General features: G+C 33.1%; 3 protein-coding genes across 3 annotated transcripts; 2 read left to right on the top strand and 1 right to left on the bottom strand.

Moving 5' to 3' along the window:
• Nucleotides 1-3,218: 3,218 nt before the first annotated feature.
• On the top strand, nt 3,219-4,438 carry LOC118037118 (uncharacterized). Its single transcript, XM_035043013.2, has 2 exons — nt 3,219-3,703; nt 4,058-4,438. The coding sequence occupies exons 1-2, from the start codon at nt 3,244-3,246 to the stop codon at nt 4,405-4,407; spliced, it is 810 nt and encodes a 269-aa protein (XP_034898904.1). The 5' UTR covers nt 3,219-3,243; the 3' UTR covers nt 4,408-4,438.
• Nucleotides 4,439-6,084: 1,646 nt separating this feature from the next.
• LOC118037204 (probable polygalacturonase) lies at nt 6,085-9,544 on the top strand. The gene is made up of 6 exons (XM_073405504.1): nt 6,085-6,156; nt 6,821-7,135; nt 7,648-7,768; nt 7,891-8,065; nt 8,168-8,238; nt 8,351-9,544. Exons 1-6 carry the CDS (start codon nt 6,118-6,120, stop codon nt 9,037-9,039), a joined length of 1,410 nt encoding a protein of 469 aa, XP_073261605.1. The 5' UTR covers nt 6,085-6,117; the 3' UTR covers nt 9,040-9,544.
• Nucleotides 9,545-9,860: 316 nt separating this feature from the next.
• Nucleotides 9,861-12,160, bottom strand: LOC118037117 (probable serine/threonine-protein kinase At1g01540). Its single transcript, XM_073405585.1, has 7 exons — nt 11,370-12,160; nt 11,131-11,232; nt 10,867-10,989; nt 10,613-10,783; nt 10,381-10,506; nt 10,078-10,291; nt 9,861-10,004 (listed from the first exon to the last, which is right to left on the bottom strand). Exons 1-7 carry the CDS (start codon nt 11,957-11,959, stop codon nt 9,861-9,863), a joined length of 1,470 nt encoding a protein of 489 aa, XP_073261686.1. The 5' UTR covers nt 11,960-12,160.
• Nucleotides 12,161-13,075: the final 915 nt, after the last annotated feature.

Here is a 13,075-nt window from a genome sequence, read left to right on the forward strand (position 1 = left end):
TTAATTAATTTCACTCGCACTATTTATGTGAACGTGAATAACAATTTTTTTTGTTTTTTTTAAATTAGTTTAAGGTAAATTAAATTTACTCATACTATAATTTTAATTTTATTCTTGATAATATTTTACCTAATTTTGTAGTTCTTGTTGGATGAATTTTATACGTAATGAAATTATAGATAGTTTTTTTTGTTAAAGTAATTTTTTTATATATAAAGTGTGATTTATTGCATGATGTAATAGCAATAGTTAAATCCATAATATTTAAATTAAAAACTATCAATATTAATATATATTTTTAAAATTATTTTATAACCTCAATTTCAAAAGCATTTTTAACCAAACACATTAAAACTACTTTTTCTTTAACCTCAATTTTCAATCACAGTTTTAAGCAAACACTTATTTTTTCAAATCAACCTCAACTAAAAGTACTTTTTATAAAATAATTTTTTTCAAACCACAACTTTAACAGCTACCGCAATACCAAACACACTCATAGTGACTAAGGAATATTTAGGTGGGCTTTTAAGGTGTCTTTGGGCCATATAAATTAAGCACAGCCCCCATTGTATATGGGCTTCTAGTGTTAATCCTAAGCTATGCATAACACATTTTTTTTCTTAAAAAATATATATCAATTTGGACATGAAATAAGGTGTGTTGCTTTGTACATAAACATGCATGGTGAAAATAATAAGAAAAAAAAAACTTGTCAAAAAACTGTATGCGTGGAAATCAGAATATGTATTACCTATCATTTAATATGGTGAAGGAAGTGCATTACAAATATATGTCAATATTATCTATTTAGGACACCAAAGTAGCTAATAGCGATAATATTTTATAAAATTAAAATTTAGAGAATAGAAAAAAAAATTAAACTACTGTTTTCCTTACTCCTATTATTGTTAGCTTTTCATTTTCAGGAATGGTGGATAATCACATGTAAAAACAGTAACCAAAGACTGAAAATCCATTCACGTGATCTCTTCTATATAAAGGGTTTTTATTGGGGTTTCTGGACATGTTATTCATATTTTTAGAAAGAATATTATCTTAATTCAATGATTTAGACTGGTTTTGGTTTATTTTTTTATATTAAACTCTTTGGTCAACTTGATTAGTTGATAATCTAAAATTTATTTGTATCAATAACAAGTTTTAATAAAATTTAATCCTAGAATTTTAGTTTTGAACTAAAATCTATTTTGATAAAATCATGTTTATTCTTCCAATAATTAAAGTGAATGGATGTTAGATTATTGATCCTTATATGATTTCAAACATATATGTGCCTTTAATTGCTTTGAGTTTTGGTGTTCTTTATTTTTTTATGGTGTTTGATTTGTTTTGTTAAAAGATTTAATTTTTGTGTGTTTTTTTGGTGTTTAATCTATTTTTTAACTTTATTTTTGTTTTTGAGTTGTTTTCGAGTCAAACCAGGTTTTTTGGTTCATTTTGTGGTCAAATAACAAATTTTGAGTCACCCTAGTCGAGTCGACCTAGTCAGTCAAAATTAGGTCAAGGTTTAAGACCTTATTTGGTTTGCCATGTTTTTATTAAATGTTTTTTTTTTGGTTTAAGGTGTGTTTGACAAACACCCCTTAGACCTATTTTAATAGTTTTATTACAAGGAGAAATGTGTTTTTTATGCCAAACAATGCCTAAAAATAAAATTAAAATAAAAACTAATAATAAAAAATATATATTTCTTTTTTTTTCCTTGCATATGGCCAAAATTCCAAAATATTCATTCATATATATATATATATATATATATATATATATAATTTGCATTTTTATCATGCTTTGAAAAAAAATACAATAATCAATCAAAGAGTATTTGACTAGTTTATGATTATCCATTAAAATTTAACCTATATTTAAAAAAAAAATTATTTTGTTTCTTTTAATATAGGAGATTATAAACTTATACATAAGATATATTCTTGATATTAAATAAAAAAAGACAATTCATTTTATTTTTTATGTTTTTACATTATAATAATTAGATTTTAACTTAATAAGATAAGAACATTCTCAATGAGAAGGATTTTTTTTTAAAAAATTTTAAATAAATCAATAATTAGAAAAACATAATATTATCTTAGTTAATTTCAAAATTGATCTAAAAATAATCAGTCAAGATTTTTGAAATTTAACTGGGTGTCCCAAGTTTACCAATAAGTTTTCTGCAATCTAGATATCGTTTTTTTATGCTCAATTTTTTTTTGTCCAAGCTACAAGGGAGAAATAACCTAGTAATGGCTATAATTATAATATTTTCAGATTAGTTTTTACATTTTCCATGGAGTTGATTTTAAATAAATTCTTCAACAGTGAAAATAAACCCCCTAAATTATTAGTGATATAGTCTATAGAGTCTCTGCCCTATAAACTCTAAAACCTTTCAAAAAAAAAAAAATTGCAATCATAAAACCAAAATCTCTATTACTCCTAAAAAATAAATTTAAAAAAATTCTCTACGAAGATTTCAATTTATTTATATCGAACCCCAAAAAATAAAATTTATTCAAAAACCATGTTATCCCAGAATAAAAAAGACAAACCTTGATGGGTATATATCAATAACAAATCAAATCTTTGATAAAAAGACAAATCAAACAAAAATGTGTCCTCTTGTCCCCCCCCCCCCTCCAACCCTAACCAGAATACTAACCCTTATCATAAATCCAAACCAAAGACATAGAATTATATATCTAGAAAAAAGAACAAAGACAAAAAACAAACAAGCAAGCGGGTATTATTACTTAATTATTTGTTGTCATATCTTTGAAATTCTTCAATATCTAAAATGTGAGACAAGAAATTTGCCCAGATTTGGGAAAAACGGGGCATCTGCCAGCGAAGTTTGAAAAAAATTATGGCCATCCCAACCTGGCATAAGTTCTCTGAATTTCTCTCTGTGTATTCCTCCTTTTTTTTTCTTTTTTCTTTTTAATTTTTAACATTTGTTATTAAATTCAATGGCGTCATCGTATATATGATTAATCCTCTGCTATCCACCACCTTTTTAATCATGCACGTCGTGAAGGCATTGTCTATAATATTCCTTTCACCAATGTGCAGCCAAGTTTCTCTCCAATTTATAATTTTAAATCCTAAATTAATAAAATAATTTGAGCCCTTCTTGCTATAAATAGTAGCCTAATCCATTAGCAATCAACAGTCATCGTCGTATTAGCATAACATTTTCTTCTGCTTACACTTTCTGTTGCCATGGCTCTAGCCCATTTCTTCTGTGCAGCCTCTATCCTCCTGTCATCGTTGTTGGTCATTGCCTCTGCTGCTGATTATGGCTATGAACCAAAGCCTGATACTGTTAAACCTGAAACTAGCTATGTCCCAGCACCCAAACCCAAGCCAACTTATGATACCCCTAACTCTGGCCATGATCAACCAAAAGCTTCCTATCCAGGTTATGGATATGGCAAAAAATCAGACCTTCCCAAACCGAAGCCTGACTTTAAATACAACCCTAAACCAAACGTGGGTCTACCGAAGGTGACCATCCCAAAAATACCAAACCATGGCTACCATTATATCCCTTTGCCACACCACCTTCCCAAACCAAAACTAAGCCATGGCAAACCAGGTTATGAGCCCGAAAGCTTACTTCCAATTTGCGTTGAAGGTCTTATTCTTTGTAAATCAGGTTCTAACTATATTCCCGTCGAAGGTAGTGATTTCTATCCTTTAAAGTCTATGCCATGACTAATTTACATTTGTGACATTTATTTATTAATTAGAGATCACCATTATCTTGCTCCATGCACTCGGGGAAGTCAATCTCAATTTCCATCAATTTTATGCATCACATGATGAGGAAACTGACCTTTTTACTAAATGCCCTTAAAAAAACTGGCTACAAATGATGCATAAATTTGATGGAGTTGTCATCAATATATCTTACGTGGATAGCATAAATAGTCTTAATTATAAGAGAAGTTGCCAAAACATGATGTTGACTTTTGTTATAAATACAGGGCCCAAAATGAAGATTATCTTTAATAAATAATTTTCTTTGCTACAGGAGCAAAGGTAAGGATAGCATGCACGGGGGTGGACAAGAATGGGAACGAGGCAACACATTTCTCCTGCTTGACTGATGCAGCTGACGCCCATGGCTACTACTTCAAAACCTTGTTTCCTTCCGGTGGTCTTGGCCATAATTTAAAGCTTAAAGAATGCAAGGCCTACCTTGAAAACTCTCCGATGGAGACCTGCAAGATCCCAACAGATGTCAACAACGGAATTAATGGAGCCCTCCTTTCTTCTTACCACGTTCTCGGCAACAAGAACATTAAACTATATTCCATGAGGACTTTCTTCTACACCTCCGAAACCACACCAACCTCAACAACTCCACCTGGGGGTTATTAAAATTATTTTTTTTCGCGGCTAAATTCTTCATCATTCATATATTTTCTATGTTTTTTCATTAAGTTTTGGCCGGGCAATTGATTTTCATTCTTGTCGGTATTTTTTTTAATTATCATGTTGGGTTTTGTTTATGTCTTGAGATATTGGTGATAAATCATGTCCTGTTGTTTCTCTTGTATTCAGCATGCATAAAACATGGTAATAAATCAATAATTTTTTTTTATTGAAATTCAACTCGATTCAAGTCTACACCATATGAGTTATGATTAATCCAATAACTTATCAGGTCATGTTTTAAATTAGTAATTCAAAGATAAAATTCACATTTAAAATATATAATATATATATATATATATATATATAAATTTTATTCAGATTAGATTCGATTTAAGATGAGATAAAAATACTTTTTTTAAATATCATCAAACTAAATATTTTTCATACTTTTATTAAAAAGTTTTTTAGCATTGAAACAAAAGGATTTAATTCCTTTAATTCATTTTTTTTTTGTTAACCATGACAACTGAAAAATGTAAGAAATGAAAGTCTTAAAATCAAATGGAATAAACTTAAAACCAAAGGGCCAACCAAATGTAGATTTCAAATTATATTATATTAAACAAGAAATAAGACCAAGAAAAATAGACCTCCTACCATGCATGCAATCGTGAATGGGGAGTTGAAACGGCGCCGTGCATTCTTTTCGATTCAAAGCATCTGCTTGGCATGAAGTAAGAACAGCATTTCGAGGAAGAGGGGAATCAAGAAATACAGTACATTACGCGAGGAAGAGGGGATTCTAAAACGTTAACAGATTCAGAAAGCATAAAGGAAACGAGTGACCACACAAGATCGGCGGGGTTTTCTTCTATAAAGCACTACTTCCTAGCCCGGGTTGCAGAGCAGAAATGGATCTCAATCTATTCAGGTATAGGTGGGACGGAGACAAGTACCAGCTCCATTATACGGTAGGCTTCCGGGCAGCTAGTTAGCCTTTCAGATCGGCTAACGCTTTCCTCTGAGGAAGTGGCTAGAGATGCACGAGGGAGTGAAAGCCTATCTGATTGAATGCGGGTCTTGTGTTATAGGAGCTAGCCGAAGCTGCCTAGTCCTTTAGGTCAGTCAGTTAGCCCCCTACGCCGCCATCAGAGACTGGATTAGAGCCGGACTGGACCTCCACTTTCGGAAAGATCACCGCGTAATGGAGACTCGCTTTTGACCTAGAAGCTGACAGATGGTGATATCTCAACAATCCATAAATGCACCTTTTCTTTTAAAATCATCTTAAATTAAATTCATGTAGTTGATTTAAGTTTTTCTCCATGGTCTCGAAATAATAAATCCGATATCGATATCTAATTAATACATGACTGACATATGTGTCAGATAAATCTGCTATAATTAATACGTTAATACTACTATTTCTAAATTATTCTTGAAAACAATTATAAACTTTGAATAATAGATTTAATAATTTACTAATAATTAAACCTTTTTAATCTAAAAGTGAAAAATTAATTTATCAGTCTTATTTTGGTACCTTAAAAAGGTTTAACAGAACACGTTTAATTAATTTCAAGCACTTATCCAAGAAAATCATCTCGATTTATTTATTTATTTTAATTAATAGTCATTATATTCAAAGCCCTCCTACATATATCCTTCCTGCTTGTGCAAGAAAATTGCAATTTCACATTCTCCTTTTGAGACATGAAGTTAGAGTTGTGCCAGAAATCCAGAAAATCCCATGTAATGTGTTTCTCTCTCTCCCTCCCTCTTAATTTTTTCGTTCATAAATTCACATTTGTAATCTTTGATATTTATTATTATTATGATCTTCATCTTTGATTCTCTTCTTTAACAGCTATTTTTTTTATTAGTTTCTTTAACATTTCTGTAAAAGTGAATCAAAATCTAAACTACTCATATTTAGTTTCCTTACATGCCACCATGGACTTAAAAATTACTGATATAATTGGTATTTTTATAAGAAACTGCAAAAAATATTTCCATGTTAATTTCTCAAAAAAATAATCCCATGGGGAGAATATTTCGTTTATCATTGATATTAATTTGTTAATGCAAAAACTCTATAAATTCTCCCCATTGTTTCTTACAAAAAAATTGAATTAGTCTTCTCTTTCACTCATACAATATGGAGTTATGTCCTAAATCCAGATATTATTACAAGGTACGTAGTCTGTCTCTACACATTCTCTCTGAAAAAATATTTAATTTCTACATTTTATTTTCAAGAGAAACATTCAGTTGCTCTTCATCTATAACATGTAGCATAGGATCATACTTCACAGTGGTGAACTAATGTGACGATTAATGTCTTTATAGAACATTTTTTCCTTATTATTCTCTGAATATTGAAATTAATGATAGAATCTTAATTGATGATTTACAGGTATTGGAGACAATCATCTCAATATTTTTTATATTGGGATCACTTGTTTCAACACTAGCAGGCGCTAGCACAGAGTACCAAGCAATAAACTGTAGAAAGCATAGTGCAGTCTTGACAGATTTTGGTGGAGTTGGTGATGGAAAAACATCAAACACAAAGGCTTTTAAAGCAGCAATTGCCGAGCTAAGTCAGTATGCATCAGACGGCGGAGCACAGCTTATTGTACCACCAGGAAGATGGTTGACTGGGAGCTTTAACCTCAGTAGCCATTTCACTCTTTTTCTTCATAAGGACGCTGTTCTTCTTGCTTCTCAGGTATGCCTCTTGATTACCTGTTAATCTAGAGTTTCAAGAAGTAATAGTGGAGGAGCAATTTAACGTTCTTTGCAAGCAGTTGTTGAGTTGTCATGGACGGTTTTGAAACGGTTTATGTTAGTAGGCGACATCAAATCATGATTTTGAAACTTTTACTGAATTAGATTTTAAACCAGATCTAACATGTTTTTAATTGTAGAATTTGATATGTTAGATTAGATTCGTTACATGATTGGTAGTGATTACTACTTAAGAAGTATTTCACACCTTAGACCCTTCAATCTAAGCCCATAAACTTGGATGGATTTTGCCCTGAAACTGAGCCTAGGAAGACTTGTTGTAGGTTTATATTAGGCTCCTGATATGGGATATTGTCATCATCAAATGAGATTGGAAACTCTTGTTCTTGGGAATTGTTTAAACTATTTCTCATCTATATGTATATATTGATTTTTTTTTTTAATCTATATATTCATCATCATTTTTGTACATTTACATGATCATATTGACAGGATGAGGCAGAATGGCCTGCTTTCCCTCCATTGCCCTCCTATGGGGTAGGTAGAGATGAACATGCTGGAAGGTTTAGTAGCCTGATTTTTGGGACACATCTAACAGATGTCGTGGTCACTGGTAATCAAATCTTTAGACCCTTTATGATTTTGGCCTAATTATGAAAAATTATGCGTCATTTTGATTTTTTTTTCTTTAGCCAATTTATGTCTAATTTGGTGCCTATGAGCTGTTCTTATTAGGTAACAATGGTACAATTGATGGCCAGGGTGCAGTTTGGTGGGACAAATTCCACCAGAAAAAATTGAAACTGACTCGACCATATCTGATTGAGTTTCTGTACTCTGATCAGGTTCAAATATCCAACCTTACATTGATTAACTCTCCATCATGGAATGTTCATCCTACATATTGCAGGTTTGACCCTTTTTGATGTGCTCAGCTTTTGTAAAAGTTATGATTAAGCATATTATTTAGCATATTGATGTAATTGTGGTTCTGATGTTTTGGAAAATGCAGCAATGTGTTGATCCAGTGGTTGACAATTTTGGCACCAGTTGATTCTCCCAATACAGATGGGATCAACCCAGGTTTGAATTAATTTTCTTATTTTCAGCTTTTGCTCATGCTTGAGTGTTCAGACTTGTCGATAATCGTTTCCCTCTTCTTTTTTCTTCTTCTTTTTTTATATATGTTTTTCAGATTCATCCTCGAATGTTCGCATCGAAGATTCCTTTGTAGTATCAGGGGATGACTGCATTGCAGTTAAGAGTGGATGGGATGAATATGGAATCAAATTTGGAAGGCCCACGCAACACCTAGTCATAAGAAGGTTTACCTGCATTTCTCCTGACAGTGCTACCATTGCTCTTGGAAGTGAAATGTCCGGTGGAATCCAGGACGTCAGAGCTGAAGATATCACAGCCCTCGGTACCCAATCTGGAGTTCGAATCAAGACTGCTGTAGGAAGAGGAGCTTATGTGAAGGACATTTTTGTAAGAAGAATGACCCTGAAGACAATGAAGTATGCCTTCTGGATGACAGGCTCTTACGGGTCACACCCTGATACGGGATATGATCCAAAAGCATTACCTGAGATCAAAAGAATAAGTTACAAAGATATAGTGGCTGAGAACGTAACCTATTCGGCGAGACTAGAAGGAATTGAGAATGATCCTTTTACAGGAATTTGCATTTCTAATGTAAACATAAGTTTAACCCAGAAACCTATGGAACTGCAATGGAACTGCACTGACATTCAGGGAGTTTCAAGCAAAGTAACTCCTCAGCCATGCTCTGCGTTGCCGGAGAAAAGTATTGAATGTCCTTTCCCTGAAGATAGACTGCCGATTGACGATGTAAAACTCCAAACTTGTTCTGCTAGTGGTTAGAATTACACTCCCGGTAATTAATGAATAAAACAAGTTGATGATCCTAGACAGGACTGGTTATGTGAACGACATTTTTGTAAGAAGAATGACCCTGAAGACAATGAACTTTGTCTTTTCGATGATAGGCTCTTATGCGTCACATGCTGACGAGGGATATGATGCAAAAGCACTGCTGAGATCACAAGAATAAACTACAAAGATGAAGTGGATGAAAACATAACGATTCAGGGAAAACTAGGACTTGGGGAGGAAAATCCTTCTATAGGAATCTGCATTTATAATGTAACAATGAGCTTGGCTAAGAAACATAACGAACCAGCATGGAACTGCACTGACATATCGGCAGTTTCAAGCAATGCGACTCCCAAGTCATGTAGTGCCATGGCAAATAAAAGCATGGAGTGTCCTTTCCCAGAAGATAAACTTCCTATTGAGAAAGGCTCCAAACTTGTTCAGCCACTAGCTAGATCATAACCCCATCAAGCCATGATGGATCTCCAAGAGAAACGGATAAAATATGTTGATCTTGCTATATAAGCATGGACAAACTGTAGAATATGTTTATAGTCCTAAATAAGATGCATGTGGGAATCAAGTAAAAAAAGACTGCAATTTTTGTGCAATCTCATTGGCTCCCTATGTTTTATTGATCAAGAATGATGAACTGAATGGAGAAAATTATTGATTTAGCTGATGTTGAGAGTAACTACAGATGAACAGAAATTTCATAGCTTGATCTGTACAGCTACTGGTAAACTAAAACTTGAAAAGAAGATGTCTAAAAGTCAGATTATCCATGATCTGTTCGGAATAAAATCTTCTTATGTCGGCAAGATTTTCTGATAGAGATTAATGTTACTCTCTTTGTCATGTGTACTGAAAGCACCCACACCAAATTGAGTAACAATATGACTCTCTTGCTGTTTATATCGACAAGACGAGCCATCTCTCCTAATTCGACGATCCTGCATCATACAAACAACATAATAAATACAATGTGTTCTGAAGTCTTCAGATGGAAATGTTCTTAGTTCTTACATCATCAAGCAGCAAGTCACGAGGCTCAAGCATGTGGATCACATCCCCCATTGTAGGCCTATGTTTTATATCACGATCAACACAGCGAAGAGCAAGCAAAATTATTCGTTTTAGTTCCTTAGATGATGGAATTTCTGGCAATTTAGGATCCACAACAAACATGATTTGCTTATTCGCAATCATAGACTTCAACCAGTCAACCAAATATACCTGCGTTCAATGACGAAGTTCTATGATCAACGAAACATTTCTTTATATACCGAAAGGAAAACTAGCTCAGGTGCTTGAAGATAATAAATCTATACCAGAGGCTGATTGTGATCTACAGGAGCCCTGGCACATATGATCTCCATGATAAGTATTCCAAAGCTGTAAACGTCACTTTTTTCACTCAGAACTCCAGTATATTCGTGTTCATGAGCTAAATAACTGCAAACAAATCCTCCTTGACATGGTCAGCGCAAATTAACAAGTTCACTTGCAGTAACCAGGGAAAAATTCCTATGTCATAAGCAAGATGATCCAGAGAACTCACCCAGATGTTTCCATTGCAAGAGTTGTTATGTCGATCCATTGCGGGCCGAAGAGTTTAGCAATCCCAAAATCAGATATCTTGGGATTCCACTGGTGATCAAGCAGTATGTTGCTAGATTTTAGGTTCTGATGAATAAACTTTGGCTCGATATCTTCGTGAAGGTAGGCTAATCTTCAGAAGCAAAAGAACATTACATTAATGGAAGAGCAAGCAGTTAAATAAATTGAAAAGAATCAGAAGATCACAAAAGATACCCTTTAGCTATTCCTTGGATGATGCTCATCCGTATAGCCCATGTTAGAGGGCTGGGTTGTTCAGGACATCCATAAAGCCATTGATGCAGATTACCATTGTCAACGTACTCGCTCACAAGAATTCTAATAGAAGGAAAAACCAAGAAAAAGAATGAGATAAATGAAATTTTATTATTGATTCTGAAGAGAAATTAATTAGCCTTGGGATGAAAAATGAAAAATTCATCTTGCGTAAAACAGTAGAGTTTCTGAAAAGAAATTTACCTGTAACCTTCTTCCATACAGTATCCAAGCAATTTGACTAAATTCTTGTGCCTGACATGCCTTATCATTTCCGCTTCTGCTATGAAGTCCTCAGCTTGACAACTGAAGATTCATTAACTCATAAGCAATTAAACAAAATTCTGATATGCACCGTTTCCTTCTCTTTGGTAATCTAGCATGCATAATTTGATGCAATCATTAAGTCATCTATCTTCTAATAAAGATTCAAAATTGAGCACCTGTTACTCAGTAGCCTCTTTACAGCCACTCGGGTAGTATCCAGCAGCACGCCCCGATACGCAACACTATAATCTCCACTTCCAATCATATTATTGTCAGCAAATCCATCCGTAACAACCTCAATCTCTTTCAAAGCAATCCGGTTTCCCCTCCATGCATCAGGAACCACAGAAGAGTACCTAGCAGTAGCCTCCAAATCAGCTACACCAGTACCACTCCATCGAGTTGTGAGCCCAGTGCTCACATTAGAACATTGATCAGTTAACATCACCTGATGATGATGGTCAAAGTTTTCAATGTTCATTTCAACCTCCGATACCCGCTGCGACAGAAGCCGTTTATCCTTGGATGGAATAGTGTAAGAATTCAGAAAACCTTTCATCGAAATGGGGTTCAATAAGCGCCTTAAATGGGGATTGAAAGGTTTGAATTTTCGGCGACAAAGACAGATGAAGCAAGCAGCCATGATGACTAAAAACAGAGCAGTGAAGACAGCAATCAAAGCAAGAACTAGAACCCATAATCTTATGCCAAAAAATGAGGTGTGCTTTGAAAACTTGGTATCAATAGATGATGTGTTGTAGGACATGATTTGAGAAAGAGATGAAGCTAAGGAGTGAAGTCCATGGAAAACTGAAGAGAATTTCTTGTTTTCGATATTTTTGGGGATAAGAAGAGTTCGAGATTAGCCATATGACTTTGAATTTCAATCTTTGAACATATTCATCATTAACTAACCAGCGGAATAGCGGGAAAGGCTTGACTCTAAAATGAACTTAGTTACTTGAAAAAACAGTTGGCAATTCTTTTTCTAGTGTGAATGTATTTCTTGGATCAATTTTTGCCTGTGATACGGATGGAGGGAATGATAAAAGAGTTTGTTACAAGTTAAAATAAAAAAAAAATCAAAATAAAAGAATTTTAAAAATATTTAATTTTACTTTTTTATATTTTTGTTTATTAAAAGACTACCACATGATGCAGATAAAAACAACTCGTTAATTCATAGATATTTTTTGCTTGATGAGAAATCTTAACACCCTCTTCTATACAAGCACATCATGTTCTGTATCTTTTCTAACCATGATTATTCTGCAACAAGCAATAAAGTAAAATAACCACCAATGAATTCCAATACCAATTGACATAGACAATAATGAAGAACAAGAAGTTTATTATAAGTTAAAACCCTAAAAATTCAAGAATATCATAAGTATAGAAAAACTCAAAATTCATAATTTTATTCCTTTATATCTCCTCTTGTCAAAAAAAACTATTATTACTTTTTATATAGAAAAAAACTAAAACACTCTAATAATGTTAAATATAAATAATAAAATAGAAAAAGATTATTTTATTCAAATAGAAGAAAAAAAAAACTACAAAAGCATTATAATATATAATAGAAATAAAATAAAATAAACTATAAAAAATATTTATTTTTCTAAAAAATACCTCTAGCATTTCTTAGATTAAGTTTTTAAACCCAGCTAGGCTTGATACATTGACCTAGAAAACTTATGTTTCAGTGCTTGACCTCATCCGGTTTCAAGTTGAACAAGTTTTTAATATTTATCCTGTGAAACCCAGAATAGAGTTGAAAACGTCAAGATTAAATGGAGGCACTGAATGCTTTAGCCTAGTTACTAATTCGGCAAATTCCAATTTAGAGTATTGTTTCGATTTCTTTATTATTATCACGGAT

Source organism: Populus alba, chromosome 17, assembly GCF_005239225.2.
Source record: "Populus alba chromosome 17, ASM523922v2, whole genome shotgun sequence".
Classification (NCBI taxonomy): domain Eukaryota; kingdom Viridiplantae; phylum Streptophyta; class Magnoliopsida; order Malpighiales; family Salicaceae; genus Populus; species Populus alba.

Coding starts and splice junctions, on each gene's coding strand:
- LOC118037118 (XM_035043013.2), top strand. CDS start 3,244: ATGGCTCTAGCCCATTTCTTCTGTGCAGCCTCTATCCTCCTGTCATCG. Junction 3,704..4,057: donor TAACTATATTCCCGTCGAAG/GTAGTGATTTCT, acceptor TCTTTGCTACAG/GAGCAAAGGTAAGGATAGCA.
- LOC118037204 (XM_073405504.1), top strand. CDS start 6,118: ATGAAGTTAGAGTTGTGCCAGAAATCCAGAAAATCCCAT. Junction 8,066..8,167: donor GTTCATCCTACATATTGCAG/GTTTGACCCTTT, acceptor TGGAAAATGCAG/CAATGTGTTGATCCAGTGGT. Junction 8,239..8,350: donor TACAGATGGGATCAACCCAG/GTTTGAATTAAT, acceptor TATGTTTTTCAG/ATTCATCCTCGAATGTTCGC.
- LOC118037117 (XM_073405585.1), bottom strand. CDS start 11,959: ATGTCCTACAACACATCATCTATTGATACCAAGTTTTCAAAGCACACC. Junction 10,990..11,130: donor TGTATGGAAGAAGGTTACAG/GTAAATTTCTTT, acceptor TCCTTCTATTAG/AATTCTTGTGAGCGAGTACG. Junction 10,292..10,380: donor GATCACAATCAGCCTCTGGT/ATAGATTTATTA, acceptor TCGTCATTGAAC/GCAGGTATATTTGGTTGACT.